Source organism: Salmo trutta, chromosome 2 (assembly GCF_901001165.1).
Source record: "Salmo trutta chromosome 2, fSalTru1.1, whole genome shotgun sequence".
NCBI classification, from domain to species: Eukaryota; Metazoa; Chordata; class Actinopteri; order Salmoniformes; family Salmonidae; genus Salmo; species Salmo trutta.
Window position 1 is genome coordinate 41524136 of NC_042958.1, and position 17729 is coordinate 41541864.

Consider the following 17729-nt stretch of genomic DNA (forward strand, 5'->3'; position numbering starts at 1 on the left):
AAAATAGAAGTTGATTATATTTGTGACCCAGAACACGCTGCAAGTCCTGCCTCTCCAATCTCCTCATTGGTTTTTAGAAGCATATACCCACGTGGGTGATTGAAAGATGAACTGAGGTCGGTTGTGGTAATACAACTCATTATGAAAGTTAGTTCCCAATCGCCATATAAAGTCCAAAAAAAGAAGAAGAAGAGAGATTACTAGAAATAAACTCGGTTTACTCTTTCAGCTGTGGATTAATTGTGGGAGTATTTCAGGTAAAATAACAACTCATTATTTATATGCCAGGACAAATTAGCTAGCAACAGCAAGCTATCTATCTAAATTTCCCTAAATACTTCATGCTTTTCGACCTGTACTCAAATTAATATAATTGGTTCAGAGTTTGTTTTGATATTTCAACCTGCGTGTCGTGATTGGGGGGACAAAATCAATTTGCACGTGTCCGGTTTAGGCATGGTGTAAGGGCAAAGAAAGCTTGTTGGACACTATGAAAGCTTTGTTGTAGAGAGTTTAACACAAAATCCGGCGAGGGGCCAGCTGAGTTAAAGACTGTATCATCTGCATATAAATGGATGAGAGAGTTTCCTACTGCCTGCGCTATGTTGGTGATGTACATTGAGAAGAGCGTGGGGCCTAGGATCGAGCCTTGGGGAACACCCTTGGTGACAGGCAGTGGCTGAGACGACAGATGTTCTGACTTTATACACTGCACTCTTTGAGAGAGGTAGTTAGCAAACCAGGCCAAAGACCCCTCAGAGAAACCAATTCTCCTTAGCCGGCCCACAAGAATGGAATGGTCTATCGTATCAAAAGCTTTGGCCAAGTCAATAAAAAGAGCAGCACAACATTGCTTAGAATCAAGGGAAATGGTGACATCATTGAGGACTTTTAAGGTTGCAGTGACACATCCATAACCTGAGCAGAAACCAGATTGCATACCAGAGAGAATACTATAGACATCAACAAAGCCAGTCAGTTGATTACTGACACGTTTTTCCAACACTTTTGATAAACAGGGCAAAATAGAAATAGGCCTATAACAGTTAGGAACCGCTTGATCTCCCCCTTTACATAAAGGACAAACTGTGGCTGCCTTCCAAGCAATGGGAACCTCCCCAGAGAGGAGAGAGGCTTGGTGATTTGAGGGGCAGCAACCTTAAAGAAGAACGGGTCTAAACCATCTGACCCAGATGTTTTTTGGGGGGTCAAGTTTAAGGAGCTCCTTTAGCACCTCGGACTCAGTAACTGCCTGCAGGGAGAAACTTTGTAGCGGGGCAGGGGAAAAAGAGGGAGAAGCATTGGGGATAGCCGCATTAGAAGGGGTGGGAGATGAGGGAATGTTGGACGGGCAAGGAGGCATGGCTGAGTCAAATAGGAATCCTGACTTAATGAAGTGGTGATTAAAAAGCTCAGCCATGTGCTTCTTGTCAGTAACAACCACATCATCAACTTTAAGGGACATGGGCAGCTGTGAGGAGGAGGGTTTATTCTCCAGGTCTTTAATCGTTTTCCAGACCATCTGGGGGTTAGACCCACAGAGAGAGAACTGCTCAAATAACTTTGGCCTTCCGGATAGCCTGGGTGTTTGCCACATACCCAACTTATTTTCGTTGTTTATCCAAAAACGCCATTCATTTTCTTCATAGGATCTGTCCAAAGAACCATGACGGAGTTAGTGCCTGCAAAAAGACGCCATTACTATCTCACTGTAGTGTCCTGTAGACAATTTAGTTTTCGATTCGCCTGAAAACAGTACTGAAACTGATATGAGTGTCAGCCTGTGATTAGCCTGAACAGCTGCTAGTGGTCGCTATTGACCATAAAAACAAAGGTATATAGCGCCACCTAGCGGCTGTTCAGGCTACCTCTTACTCAGCTATGATGACTCAGTTATTGAAAACGATTGTAGTTTTATTTTAGGCAAAGTTCAACTTTTATTACCTAGACATTTTATTTAACTAGAAATACACATAGAACATGACTAACACATGCATTCTTATCAAACAGGGCTACCTGCTTTTCACAATCCCCAAATCCAGAACAGATTCAAGAACACATGCAGTATTATATAGAGCTGTTATTACGTCAAAATCCCTTCCATCTCATATTGCTCAAATGAACAGCAAACCTGGTTTAAAAAAAAAAGTCTGTATTATGTCATGTTTCATGTGGACCCCATGAAGAGTAACTGCTGCTTTTACAACAGCTAATGGGGATCCTAATAAAATACCAATATTTTGTCAGTTCATGAAATGTATTTCTCAAAGCCCATCTAATCAACAGTATGAGTTTGAAACATTCATAACGTTCCTGTCCATTTAAGAAAAGCACATCATGTATTACTTCCTGTTAATCTGCTTTATCTATCTATACCTATAGCTGTTAATAACGTCATGTTGCATGTTGGTTTCATGGAATGATATTCAGCTCAGCATCTTAATGCTTCATACCATAGCCTACATAACATACCGTAGTCTACATAACATACCGTAGGCTACATAACATACCATAGCCTACATAACATACCGTAGGCTACATAACATACCGCAGGCTACATAACATACCGTAGCCTACAGTACATACCGTAGGCTACATAACATAGGCTACATAACATACCGTAGCCTACATACCATACCTTAGGCTACATAACATACCGTAGACTACATAACATACAGTAGCCTACATAACATACCATAGCTTACAGTACATACCGTAGCCTACAGTACATAACATACCGTAGCCTACAGTACATAACATAACGTAGCCTACAGTACATATCGTAGTCTACATAACATACCGTAGCCTACAGTACATACCGTATCCTACAGTACATAACATACCGTAGTCTACAGTACATATCGTAGCCTACATAACATACCATAGCCTACAGTACATAACATATCGTAGTCTACAGTGCATACCGTAGCCTACAGTACATAACATACCGTAGCCTACAGTACATACCGTAGTCTACAGTACATAACATACCATAGTCTACAGTACATAACATACCGTAGCCTACAGTACATAACATACCGTAGCCTACAGTACATAACATACCGTAGCCTACAGTACATACCGTAGCCTACAGTACATAACATACCGTAACCTACAGTACATAACATACCGTAACCTACAGTACATAACATACCGTAGCCTACAGTACATAACATACCGTAACCTACAGTACATAACATACCGTAGCCTACAGTACATATCGTAGCCTACAGTACATAACATACCGTAGCCTACAGTACATAACATACCGTAGCCTACAGTACATATCGTAGCCTACATAACATACTGTAGCCTACAGTACATACCGTATCCTACAGTACATAACATACTGTAGTCTACAGTACATATCGTAGCCTACATAACATACCGTAGCCTACAGTACATAACATACCATAGTCTACAGTACATACCGTAGCCTACAGTACATAACATATCGTAGTCTACAGTGCATACCGTAGCCTACAGTACATAACATACCGTAGCCTACAGTACATAACATACCGTAGCCTACAGTACATAACATACCGTAGCCTACAGTACATAACATACCGTAACCTACAGTACATACCGTAGCCTACAGTACATAACATACCGTAGCCTACAGTACATACCGTAGTCTACAGTACATGGCATGGTGTATAGTATCACCATCAACATCAAGGACCAGGAACTCTTGCTAAACTAACACAATGGTTTCAACATGGGACTTGTACCCTCATAGTATGCCAACTGTTTCTTCACGGATAGACAGGATCCTGAATTCATGACAAGTGGGAAACTACATTCAAACGAATGTAAGTTATTAACATAGAGCTTCCAATTGGTTCATTTGGATCAATTTCATGTGGGAAACTCAGGTATCATCTTTCAAATCAAATCATCAATACAAATTTTATTGGTCACATACACATGGTTAGCAGATGTTAATGCGAGTGTAGCAAAATGCTTGTGCTTCTAGTTCCGACAGTGCGTTAATATCTAACAAGTAATCAAACAAATTCCACAACAACTACCTAATACACACAAATCTAAAGGATGGAATAGGAATACGTACATATAAATATATGGATGAGCGATGACCGAGCGACATAGGCAAGATGCAATAGATGATATAAATTACAGTATATAAATACACTACCGTTCAATAGTTTGGGGTCACTTAGAAATGTCCTTGTTTTTGAAAGAAAAGCACTTTTTTTTGTCCATTAAAATAACATCAAATTGATCAGAAATACAGTGTAGGCATTGTTAATGTTGTAAATGATTATTGTAGCTGGAAACGGCAGATTTTTATGGAATATCTACATAGGCGACCAGAGGTCCATTATCAGCGACCATCACTCCTGTGTTCCAATGGCACGTTGTGTTAGCTAATCCAAGTTTATCATTTTAAATGGCTAATTGATCATTAGAAAACCCTTTTGCAATTATGTTAGCTCAGCTGAAAACTGTTGTTCTAATTAAAGAAGCAATAAAACTGGCCTTCTTTAGACTAGTTGAGTATCTGGAGCATCATCATTTGTGGGTTCGATTACAGGCTCAAAATGGCCAGAAACAAATAACGTTCTTCTGAAACTTGTCAGTCTATTCTTGTTCGGAGAAATTAAGGCTATTCCATGCGAGAAATTGCCAAGAAACTGAAGATCTTGTACAACGCTGTGTACTACTCCCTTCACAGAACAATGCAAACTGGCTCTAACTAGAATAGAAAGAGGAGTGGGAGGCCCCGTTGCACAACTGAGCAAGAGGACAAGTATGTTAGAGTGTCTAGTTTGAGAAACAGACACCTCACAAGTCCTCAACTGGTAGCTTCATTAAATAGTACCCGCAAAACACCAGTCTCAACGTCAACAGTGAAGAGGCTACTCCGGGATGCTGGCCTTCTAGGCAGAGTTCCTCTGTCCAGTGTCTGTGTTCTTTTGCCCATCTTAATCTTTTCTTTTTATTGGCCAGTCTGAGATATGGCTTTTTCTTTGCAACTCTGCCTAGAAGGCCTATGTAGATATTCCATATAAAATGTGCCGTTTCACGCTACAATAGTCATTTACAACATTAACAATGTCTACACTGTATTTCTGATAAATTTGATGTTATTTTAATGGACAAAGTTTTTGCTTTTCTTTCAAAAACAAGGACATTTCTAAATGACCCCAAACATTTTGAAAGTTTGTGTATGAGATGAGTAACGTAAGAAATGTAAACATTATTAAAGTGTCCTTATTTAAAGTGACTAGTGATCCTTTTATTAAAGTGGCCAATTGATTTCGAGTCTGTATGTAGGCAGCAGCCTCTCTGTGTTAGTGATGGCTGTTTAACAGTCTGATGTTTTTCAGTCTCTCGGGCCCAGCTTTGATTCACCTGTACTGACCTCGCCTTCTGGATGGTAGCGGGGTGAACAAGCAGTGGCTCGGATGGTTGTTGTCCTTGATTATATTTTTGGCCTTCCTGTGACATCGGGTGCTGTAGGTCCTTTCATATACCTTGTCGTCTAGAGACTAGACATTGGCGAGTAATATACTCGGAAGCGGTGGGTGATCTGCACATCTTCGAAGTCTGACCAGGAGGCCACTCTGTCTACCTCTTCTGCGGCGACGTTGTTTTGGGTCGGCCTCTGGGATTGGATCCAACGTCCTGAGTGGTGCGAACAAAGGATCCACGTCGGGAAAGTCGTATTCCGAGATACGAGTTTCCAAGTTGAAAATGTCAGAGTTCCGACATGTCATGAATGTAGCAATAATTACAATTTTTAACTCAAACTATCCTGGATTCTGCTGGGACTCAGAGTTCATTACAGTATACTATTTAAAGACAGATCCAGTCAAAACACATGATTTATGACACATTAAAAGTCTATGTAATACAGTTGAAATTCAGATAGCTCTGTTGTTGATCTATGCATAGTCCCTTTCCGCCTACCTACATGTACAAATTACCTCGACTAACCTGTAACCCCGCATATTGACTCAGTACCAGTAGCCCCTGTATATAGCCTCGTTATTGTTATTTTATTGTGTTACTTTTTATTATTATTTACTTTAGTTTATCTGGGAAATATTTTCTTAACTTGCTTGAACTGCATTGTTGGTTAAGGGCGTGTAAGTAAGCATTTCACGGTAAGGTCTGCACCTGTATTCGGCGCATGTGACAAATAAAGTTTGTTTTGTTGGATGTTCAGGGCCTGCATTCATAGCTCTCAGAGTGGAGAACTGATCTAGGATCAGTTGTGCATTTTATATCACAATGAATAAAATTCTGAGACCCTTTATGAATATGACTGACTGTCTTTAGATTGTTCTGTTGTCTTGATGGATGTTGTGATCTCTGGTCAGAACACGAGAACACTCATTCAGTTTTGTCTTCAGCTGCCTGGCATCTGGTCTCTCCTCTGGGTTGGCACACAGCATCGACTCTATCACCTTGTTCTGTAACAACCACACACAGCATCCACTCTATCACCTTGTTCTGTAACACAACCACACACAGCATCCACTCTATCACCTTGTTCTGTAACACAACCACACACAGCATCCACTCTATCACCTTGTTCTGTAACACAACCACACACAGCTGTCACGTTCTCTGTCTTCAAATTCCCTGTCATATATGAGCCAAGGCGCAGCGTGCCGGTAATTCCACATCTTTATTTGAAGAAAACCGAACCAAAACAATAAACAGGTAAACAGCAAGAAACGTAACGCAACTGTGGCGTACACACACAGAAAATAATAATAACCCACAAACACAGGTGGGGAAAAGGCTACCTAAGTACGATAGACAGCTGCCTCTGATTAGGAACCATACTCGGCCCAAAACAAATAAATACAAAAACATAGAATGCCCACCCCACACCCTGACCTAACCACATAGAGAAACAAACCCTCTTTCTCAGGTCAGGGCGTGACAGTACCCCCCCCCCCCCCAAAGGTGCGAACTCCCGGCCGCAAACCTGAACCTATAGGGGAGGATCCAGGTGGGCATCTATACTTGGCGGCGGCTCTGGTTCGGGGCGTAGCCCCCACACCGCCCGCTGATCCCCCCCACTTCTGTGTCGCCGGAGGAACCAGACCGTGGATCAGCGCCAGAGACTCTGAACTGCCGACCGCCGCTGACGACTCTGGGCTGCAGGCCGCCGCTGACGACTCTGGGCTGCAGGCCGCCGCTGACGACTCTGGGCTGCAGGCCGCCGCTGAAGACTCTGGGCTGCAGGCCGCCGCTGAAGACTCTGGGCTGCAGGCCGCCGCTGAAGACTCTGGGCTGCAGGCCGCCGCTGAAGACTCTGGGCTGCAGGCCGCCGCTGAAGACTCTGGGCTGCAGGCCGCCGCTGAAGACTCTGGGCTGCAGGCCGCCGCTGAAGACTCTGGGCTGCAGGCCGCCGCTGAAGACTCTGGGCTGCAGGCCGCCGCTGAAGACTCTGGGCTGCAGGCCGCCGCTGAAGACTCTGGGCTGCAGGCCGCCGCTGAAGACTCTGGGCTGCAGACCGTCGCTGAAGACTCTGGGCTGCAAAGCGCCGCAGAAGACTCTGGGCTGCAGGCCGCCGCCGAAGACTCTGGGCTGCAGGCCGCCGCCGAAGACTCTGGGCTGCAGACCGTCGCCGAAGACTCTGGGCTGCAGAGCGCCGCCGAAGACTCTGGGCTGCAGAGCGTCGCTGAAGACTCTGGGCTGCAGAGTGTCGCTGGAGGCTCCGGGCTGAGGAGCGTCGCTGGAGGCTCCGGACTGGAGACCTTCGCTGCAGGCTCCGTGCCATGGATCATCGCTACTGGTTCCGCGCCATGGATCATCACTGGAGGCTTTGTGCCATGGATCATCACTGGAGGCTCCGGGCCATGGATTATCACTGGAGGCTTCGTGCCATGGATCATCCCTACAGGCTCCGGGCCATGGATCATCACTGGAGGCTTCCTACGGGGAGCTGGAACCAGTCTCACCAGACTGGGGAGACACACTGAGGACCGCGTGCTCAAAGCAGGCACCGGCCGTACTGGGCTATGGAGACTTACTGGAGGAAGAGTGCGAGGAACAGGCACAGGACGTACTGGGCTATGGTGGCGCACAGGAGGGAGAGTGCGCGGAGCAGGCACAGGACGTACTGGGCTATGGTGGCGCACTGGAGGGAGATTGTGCGGAGCAGGCACAGGGTAAACTGGGCCTTGGAGGCGCACTGGAGGTCTGGCGCTTAGGGCTGGCACAACCCGTCCTGGCTCGATGTTGACTTTTGCCCAGCAAGGGCGGAGCGCCGGCACAGGACGAACAGGTTTGTGCTGATGAATTGGGGGTACCGTGCGTAGAGCTGGCGCAGGATAACCTGGGCCGAAGAGACGCACTAGAGACCAGGAACGCTGAGCAGGCACACTTCTTCCTCGCTCACGGCCAATTCTAGCACGGCAACTGTGAGGAGCTTGCACCGAGCGCACCGGGCTGTGAGTGCGCACTGGCGACACAGTGCGCATTACCGCATAATACGGTGCTTGCTCGGTCACTCGCTCCCCACGGTAAGCACGGTGAGTTGGCTCAGGTCTCAACCCCGACTTCGCCAATCTCCCCGTGTGCCCCCACCAAAATGTTTTTGCCGCTGCCTCTCGGGCTTCTGTTGTTGATTCTCCCCGGTCCAGCTCGTCTTCCCAGTCAGCGCATGCTGCTTGGCCTTCTTGTGGTGGGTTATTCTGTCACGTTCTCTGTCTTCAAATTCCCTGTCATATATGAGCCAAGGCGCAGCGTGCCGGTAATTCCACATCTTTATTTGAAGAAAACCGAACCAAAACAGTAAACAGGTAAACAGCAAGAAACGTAACGCAACTGTGGCGTACACACACATAAAATAATAATAACCCACAAACACAGGTGGGGAAAAGGCTACCTAAGTATGATTCCAAATCAGAGACAACGATAGACAGCTGCCTCTGATTAGGAACCATACTCGGCCCAACACAAAGAAATACAACACATAGAATGCCCACCCCACACCCTGACCTAACCACATAGAGAAACAAACCCTCTCTCTCAGGTCAGGGCGTGACAACAGCATCCACTCTATCACCTTGTTCTGTAACACAACCACACACAGTATCCACTCTATCACCTTGTTCTGTAACACAACCACACACAGCATCCACTCTATCACCTTGTTCTGTAACACAACCACACACAGCATCCACTCTATCACCTTGTTCTGTAACACAACCACACACACAGCATCCACACTTTTTTGACAAGTTGTAAAATGTGTTTTCAACCAAATACATGTATGTTTACCTCTAAGGTGAACTGTGTGTTGAACTGTTGAGGAAACCTCTGGCTTCTGACATCATTCCAGACCTAAACAAGAAATACACACAGTGATGATATGGTGCATTCTGGTTGCAGGCCTACAGCCCATTACAGTTCAGGAGTATTACTACATCAAAGTCATTGACATACAGTGCCTTCAGAAAGTATTCACACCCCTTGACTTTTTTATGTGTTGTTGCGTTACAAAGTGGGATTAAAATGGATTTAATCATCATTTTTTGTTGTTAACGATCTAAACAAAATACTCTGTAATGTCAAAGAGGAAGAATTCAAAAATAGTTTTTTTTATGAATGGAAAATAAAACACTAGTATATCTTGATTACATAAGTAATCAACCCCCTGAGTGAATACATGTTAGAATCACCTTTAGCAGTGATTACAGCTGAGTCTTTCTGGGTAAGTCTCTAAGAGCTTTCCACACCCAGATTGTACAATATTTGCCCATTATTCTTTTAAAAAATTCTTCATGCTCTGTGAACTTGGTTGATGATCATTGCTAGACAGCCATTTTCAAGTCTTGCCATATATTTTCAAGCTGATTTAAGTCAAAACCGTAACTAGGCCACTCAGGAACATTCAATGTTGTCTTGGTAAGCAACTCCAGTGTATATTTTACCTTGTGTTTTAGGTTATTGTCCTGCTGAAAGGTGAACTAATTTCCCAGTGTCTGTTGGAAAGCAGACTGAACCAGGTTTTCCCTCTAGGATTTAGCTCTTTTGGGCTCCCGAGTGGCACAGCGGTCTAAGGCACTGCATCTCGGTCTAAGGCACTGCATCTCAGTGCAAGGAGGCATCACTGCAGTCCCTGGTTCAAATCCAGGCTGCATCACATCCGGCTGCGATTGGGAGTCCCAAAAGGGCGGCGCACAATTGGCCCAGCGTTGTCCGTGTTTTGCCGGGGTTGGCTGTCATTGTAAATAAGTATTTTTTCTTAACTGACTTGCCTAGTTAACTAAAGGTTAAAAAAAAATATATCCTGAAAACTCCCTTGCTGATAAACATACCCATAACATGACGCAGTTACCAACATTTTAGAAAATATGAAGAGTGGTACTCAGTAATGTGTTGTGTTGGAGTTGCTCCAAACATAACACTTTGTATTCATGACAAATAGTGCCATATTTTTAGCAGTATTACTTTAGTGCCTTGTTGCAAACAGGATGCATGTTTTGGAATATTTATTTTCGGTACAGGCTTCCTTCTTTTCACTCTGTCATTTAGGTTAGTATTGTGGAGTAACTACAATGTTGTTGATCCATCGTCAGTTTCCTCCTATCACAGCCATTCAACTCTGTAACTGTTTTAAAGTCACCATTGGCCTCATGGTGAAATCCCTGAGAGGTTTCCTTCCTCTCCGGCAACTTAGTTAGGAAGGACGTCTGTATCTTTGTAGTGACTGGGTGTATTAATACACCAGTGTAATTAATAACTTCACCGTGCTCAAAGGGATATTCAATGTCGGCTTTTTTATGTTTACCCATCTACCAATAGGTGCCCTTCTTTGCGAGGCATTAGAAAACCTCCCTGTTCTTTGTGGTTGAATCTGTGTTTGAAATTCACTGCTCAACTGAGGGACCTTACAGAGAATTGTATGTGTGGGGTATAGAGATGGTGTCCACATTTAAAAATCAAGTGGCTTGTTAAGCAAATGATTACTCCTGAACTTATTTAGGCTTGCAATAACAAAGGGGTTGAATACTTATTGACTCAAAACATTTCAGCTTTTACATTTTTAATTAATTTGTAAACATTTCTAAAAACATAATTCCACTTTGACATAATGGGGTATTGTGTGTAGATCAGTGGCACAAAATCAAGCTACAAAAAACTAAATTACATTTAATCAATTTTAAATTCAAGCTGTAACACATCAAAATGTGGGAAAAGTCCAGGTGTGTGAATACTTTGTTAAGGCATTGTAGACCCTTCATGACAGTGTTATCTACTATCTTAATCTTTCCTTCATTCCTTCCATCAAAGTCATTGTCACAGTCACCTTTGCTTTCTCCATTCCAGATAGGTTCCAGAGCAGTTCAAAGTAGATCAGACCCAAAGCAAAGATGTCCACCTTTCTGTCATAGGAGGTCTGGTTCCTCTGTTGACACACATTGGACATTTAAACTAAAAAATGTTTAATCTTTTACTGCAGTGATTCTTGGTAATCTTAAACAAATCCACTTTGAAACAAAAGTATACACCTCACACACATGGCTATGGTCTTGTACCATTTCAGATATATAGTTGAAATGTATTACATTTTGAGTTTGCATCCCAATATTACACGTTATATACACATCACAGAACACTGAAATATAACGAAACCATTTGACATTGAAACACCGGATTTATGGTGTTTAAAAAAAAGAAATGTTTATGAATTATATAATTATGAAAAATATTAATAACATTCCACCTATGAGGCCACTAGAGGGCGATTTTGTCATTTGACTGCAGGAAAGGGCTACAGGGTCAATCTGCAGTTAAAACAATAACAAAGTGTCTGGTAAAAAGTGTTTTGGTAAAAAGCTGAGGGATACGCCTAAATGGAACCTCTCTCAAATTCATAGACAGAGCTATAGATACAAGGACTGACCATCCCAAATATTGTTTTAACCATGTTTTGAAGCTATACAGTGTGCGTTTACATTTACCTGTTCAGGGGCCATGTAAGACATGGTTCCTGTCTTTTTCGTTCTCTCCAGCAGGTTTTCATCGTTGTCGTTATCTTCTGCCGTCACCAGACCAAAGTCCCCGATCTTTACCTCTCCCTTCCCCTCTCCGTCACTCATACCAAACATGATGTTAGCAGGCTAGAAGAAGAAGAAGTTCAAATATGAATATGTCCAAAACCACCGGTCATAAACCTGTGATGGACGAGGATAAGTAGTAAATTGTGACAACCTACCTTTAGGTCTCTGTGTAGGAGTTTCTTGGAGTGGATGTATTCCACTCCGTTTACTATCTGCTGGGTGATGGATAGACTCTCCTCCCTGCGTTTGGGTTTCCGATGAGCGTTCCTCTCGTCGATCCACACTTTTAGAGTCCTCTTGTCACATAGTTCCATCTGGATGTACAGGAACTCAGAGGACGAACTGCTACCTGAACTAAAGCAGCAGGAAGTAAAAAACAATATCCTGCTTTCAGTTTGTTGGTGAAATTACCTGAAATGGGAACGACCTTACTGAAATGGGAGCAACAACTTATACATATAAAAGGGAAAATATGACTACAATATGGGGTAATTTAACTACCTTAGTTGAATACACTGATTAAATCCCTCGAGATAATGTTTTTTCTATTTATGTTTTGAGGTTGGACTTTAGCACTTATAGCTCGTTAGCACGTAGAGCGGTGGGTGTCTTTTAGGTCCCAGCTCATGGTGGGTCCCTTTTAGGTCCCAGCTCATGGTGGGTCCCTTTTAGGTCCCAGCTCCCAGTTGGTCCCTTTTAGGTCCCAGCTCATGGTGGGTCCCTTTTAGGTCCCAGCTCATAGTGGGTGTCTTTTAGGTCCCAGCCCATGGTGGATCCCTTTTAGGTCCCAGCTCATGGTGGGTCCCTTTTAGATCCCAGCTCATGATGGGTCCCTTTTAGGTCCCAGCTCCCAGCTCATGGTGGGTCCCTTTTAGGTCCCAGCTTATGGTGGGTCCCTTTTAGGTTCCAGCTCATGGTGGGTGTCTTTTAGGTCCCACCTTCCAGCTCATGGTGGGTGTCTTTTATGTCCCAGCTCATGGTGGGTCCCTTTTAGGTCCCAGCTCATGGTGGGTCCCTTTTAGGTCCCAGCTCATGGTGGGTCCCTCTTAGGTCCCAGCTCATGGTGGGTCCCTCTTAGGTCCCAGCTGTTATTGCTAGTCACCTTACAGTGGACACCCCCATGAGTGCATTTCAAAACCCCTCCTAAAACCCCACCTGATTCATTTAATTTGTTGTCAGTGACTCTGTGTTAGTTCCCCCATCGGTTTGAGTGACATTATTGGTTTTCCTGCTGGGGAACGTAACACTAACATGTAAACGTAAAAATGTTCTTCTAGTAAAATGTCATTATTCCATAACATCCCACAATGCAATAGGACAGGGACAGTAGTAATAATGTTACTCTGAAATGGTGTCGCTCTCAGAGGCGGTGTCACATCGGTACGCGGTGTCCTCCAGCCAGGCGGTGTAGTAACGCACTATGTTGGGGTGCTGAAGGTCTGCTAAGGCACCAACCTCCCGCTTAGCTTTCCTGAGGAAAGAGTCACAGTAAAATCACTGTGTTGAATATTATGCAGCGGCTGCATTGAGTGAAAAATCTTACTTCGATTGCTAAAGTAACAGAACCCCCCAAAAAATAATAATTTACCCCTTTTTTCTCCCCAATTTCGTGGTATCCAATTAGTAGTAGTTACAGTCTTGTCTCATCGCTGCAACTCCCGTACGGACTCGGGAGAGGCGAAGGTCGAGAGCCGTGCGTCCTCCGAAACGCAACCCAACCAAGCCGCACTGCTTCCAACCCGGAAGCCAGCCGCACCAATGTGTCGGAGGAAACACCGTACACCTGGCGACCTGGTCAGCGTGCACGCACCCGGCCCGCCACAGGAGTCGTTAGTGCGCGATGAGACAAGGATATCCCTGCCGGCCAAACCCTCCCTAACCCAGACGACGCTGGGCCAATTGTGCGCCGCCCCATGGGCCTCCCGGTCACGGCCGGCTGCAATAGAACATAATTTACTTACCCTTTACTCCGCACTATCTTCACGGCAAAAAACTTCTGCTCCAGTTTCCGTCGCGCCTTATAAACGTGGCCAAAGCCTCCTTTGCCAATATTCTCTATTGAATCGAACTCTGATAAAAACCTGAGAAAATAAACCATATTTAAATAATCAATCCATCAACATGATCAAACTGTATTGTGATCAGTATCATAGATGGTTAGTATTCCATCATCAATAGATTTCAGTATGTCATCTACTTTCTACATTAAAATGTGGGGTAGATAAATGAGTATCGTTGTCATGCTGATAATGTACCTAGATATAACTGGTTGGTTGGATGTCCTTCCACTTGACAAGGTTCCTAGATCGTTGCCTTTTAAATTGGGACCTTCCTTTAAAAAAACAATGACAAACACTCAATCAACATTTAATACTGCAGTCCATATATCCTCAACAGCAGGGGTGGGCAACTTTGATGGGTGAGGGGGCCACAATAAATCTGAACTCATCATGAGGGGCAGCAGTTGCTCGCAGGTCTGGGTACCCACATCCGTAAGGTTTCCGTTAGTCGGTAATAGCCATCTTTTGGCCGTTAAAGAAAATAGAGAAGCTGCTAAATTAAATTGGCACAACCCAATTGTCCGGGAGAAGATAAAATATCCCAAAAGTCCCCAAATACAGGTGTGCCAAGCTTGTAGCACCATACCTGTAACGCCCTGGCCATAGAGAGGGTTTTTTGTTCTCTATTTTGGTTAGGCCAGGGTGTTACATGGGTGGGCATTCTATGTTTATTTTTCTATGTTGGTTTGTTTCTTTTGGTTTGGCCGTGTGTGGCTCTCAATCAGGAGCAGCTGTAGATCGTTGTTGCTGATTGAGAGTCATACATAGGCAGCCTGTTTTCCTTTGGGGTTTGTGGGTGATTATTTTCTGTCTAGGTTTTTGTTAATCCTGACAGAACTGTTGGCTGTCGTTTCTTTTCATGTTTTGTTTGTAGTGTTCGTTCGTTGATTAAAATCCGTTATGATGAACACATCCTCCACTGCACCTTGGTCTCTTTCTGACGACGGCCGTTACAATACAAATGAAGAATCGAGGCTGTAATCGCTGCCAAAGGTGCTTCAACAAAGTACTGAGTAAAGGGTCTGAATACTTATGTAAATCTGATATCCGTTTTTTATTTTGTATAAATTTGCTCAAATTAAAAAAAAAATGTTTTTGCTTTTTTTTTTTAGTTTTCAATATGATATCTGAGTGAGATTGACTAACAAAATCAATGGGGGCCCAACGGACGGTAATTCAACCATGATAACAACTTTAGATCGCTGGCCCGCTAAACTAACTTAGCAATCTAAAAAATGTTAGCTGACATTGACTGACTATCAGTGACTGACATGACGAGTAGAACTGCTGACGCACAACCAAATGCAGAAATTGCACCTTGTGTATTCTACTATTCTAGTAAATTGAGACCCCAGTTGCATTCGGGGCGGCAGGTAGACTAGTGGTTAGAGCGTTGGACTAGAAACCGGACTGGTTGCAAGATCGAATCCCCGAACTGACAAGGTAAAAATCTGTCGTTCTGCCCCTGAACAAGGCAGTTAACCCACTGTTCCCCGGTAGGCCGTCATTGAAAATAAGAATTTGTTCTTAACTGACTTGCCTAGTTAAATAAAGATAAAAAATTCACTAATAATACTTTTTTGATCCGAGTGCCTTCAAAAGGCGCTAGTTGCCCATCCCTGCTATATAGTATCTTTATAGAGTAGCCTCTACAACAAACTGCTCCAAGATCAAACTTGTGGTTGTGTTTCTGTTACCATAACAGTAATCAGATAGTCAGTTGCAGCCAAATATATTGGCATCCTTGCACTTTTCTTAAATATTATCCTATATCTTGTCAAATAAGTTGAAATTGAAATGACTGTTTGGTCTCTACATCTTGTTAATTGATTTTTTTTTTTACATTACAGAAAATGCTTTGCTACCTCTGGTACTGGGGGCCTTGAACGTGTGCAAGGCATCATTAACGCAGCAGATTATCAGGTATTTTGGAGTCCAATGTTTAACCCAGTGTCCAAAAACTGAGGTCTCCATTGAAGGTTGTGGGTCTTCCAGCAGGACAACTACCGCAAACACACATCAAACACACGTCAAAAAGCACAGAAGAGATGTTCAAAGGTTCTGGAGTGACCAGTGAAGAGTCCAGACCTGAATCACATTCAGAACCAATGGCGAGATCTGAAAAGAGCAGTTGGCAGAGGAAAGTCCTCAAACGTTGAAGAATTAGAGCAGGTTGCCACTGAAGAGTGGGCCAAATTGCCAGTATAAAGATGCAGCAAGCTCATTGATGCCTACAATAAGTTTGTCTGCAGTTATCTTAGCCAAAGCCTGTGTAACCAAGTACTAACTCAAAGGTGCCAATAATATACCATATATATATTTTTTAAAGCGACATTTACAAAAATACAATAGTTATTCTGTTCGCTGCTCTGGCACCCCAATGGTGGAACAAGCTCCCTCACGACACCAGGACAGCGGAGTCAATCACCACCTTCCGGAGACACCTGAAACTCCACCTCTTTAAGGAATACCTGGGATAGGATAAAGTAATCCTTCTAACCCCCCCAAAGAAATGGTGGGTGCCTTTAAGGATCCAAAAGATATAGATGTACTATTGTAAAGTGGTTATTCCACTGGATATCATAAGGTGAATGCACCAATTTGTAAGTCGCTCTGGATAAGAGCGTCTGCTAAATGACGTAAATGTAATGTAAATGTTATTTTTCTATTTTTTACTTATTTAAAGAAGAATTTGGAATGATTTAAGAAAAGTGCCAATACATTTGACCACAACTGTAAGTAAGTGTATAATCAAGATAATAATTTTAACCTTGGACCACACAGGAAACAGGTCAGTGGCCTTTTATCTCTGTCAAATCAATGAAATCAATCAACCAATCTACCAATCAATCAATCAAGTCATACTTTTCTCAGAAGGGTTTATTTAGTATCTCGGAGACTAGTACCTGTTTGGTCTTGACCGGTGACATCTGGAAGTTAGCTGCTAATCTAAAGTGGAGGTCAGAGGTCAGATAGTCCAGGTGTTGGAGAATAAAAACAACTTCATCTTGAAAGAAGAGTCTTGAATTGGGGCTTACCTTATTTTAGGCTTCACATTTACAGGGCTTTCGTCCTGCTTATAGAATAGAACAGATATTGATTTGCTGTCACAAGAATACCCAATGTCTTACACCATGCTTAAAGAAACAATACGTGTTTATGTTGACAGTATCACTGCTCGCATCCTGTGAATCGTTTAGCTGAAGCTATAGCAACAATAAGAGGATCTGAACCTTGGGGGAGCTGACGTTAACGGAGTCTGCGAATATGATGGATTCACTGGTACTTCCTGCGATACTCAGGGATGATGGTGTTGCATCCTGGGATTCACTGGGAGAATAGAATAGAAAATATACTTTATTGTCCATCTTCAAAGGAAATTGATTGATTTGCTGTCACAATAGACGTAAGAAAACACCTTCAGTCTAAGGCTTTCATGGTTTTCACACTGATATTCAATTCCAAATGATGTTTTATTTTCAGTAGAGCTGCACCCAGACAGTGTTGCTCCATACCTTGGAGGGGGTTAGAGGATAGTCCTCCACCTTATCATGTACTGGAGGGGGTTAGAGAGGATAGTCCTCCATCTTACCATGTACTGGAGGGGGTTAGA

The 17729-nt window shown here is 43.5% G+C and overlaps 1 protein-coding gene and 1 long non-coding RNA gene across 3 annotated transcripts in view; both read right to left on the reverse strand.

Annotated features, from left to right (window-relative positions):
• Positions 1–1911: 1911 nt before the first annotated feature.
• Positions 1912–3959, reverse strand: LOC115155443 (uncharacterized). Its single transcript, XR_003868074.1, has 2 exons — positions 3137–3959; positions 1912–2954 (listed from the first exon to the last, which is right to left on the reverse strand). It is a non-coding gene; the product is annotated as an uncharacterized LOC115155443 (long non-coding RNA).
• A 2225-nt stretch (positions 3960–6184) lies between these two features.
• The window catches only part of eif2ak2 (eukaryotic translation initiation factor 2-alpha kinase 2), a 37900-nt gene continuing 26355 nt past the window's right edge, over positions 6185–17729 (reverse strand). Inside the window, exons 10-20 of one of the 2 annotated variants that reach the window (XM_029702082.1) lie at positions 17350–17446; positions 17155–17189; positions 17023–17065; positions 14312–14388; positions 14018–14137; positions 13399–13527; positions 12212–12410; positions 11958–12116; positions 11303–11401; positions 9271–9333; positions 6185–6443 (exon numbers count right to left, since the gene is read on the reverse strand). In XM_029702082.1, coding sequence (XP_029557942.1) covers positions 6306–6443; positions 9271–9333; positions 11303–11401; positions 11958–12116; positions 12212–12410; positions 13399–13527; positions 14018–14137; positions 14312–14388; positions 17023–17065; positions 17155–17189; positions 17350–17446 — 1159 coding nt within the window. In that variant the 3' untranslated portion in view covers positions 6185–6305. Of the gene's footprint in view, positions 6444–9270; positions 9334–11302; positions 11402–11957; positions 12117–12211; positions 12411–13398; positions 13528–14017; positions 14138–14311; positions 14389–17022; positions 17066–17154; positions 17193–17349; positions 17447–17729 lie in introns of both variants that reach the window. The other variant, XM_029702074.1, reaches the window with a different exon arrangement.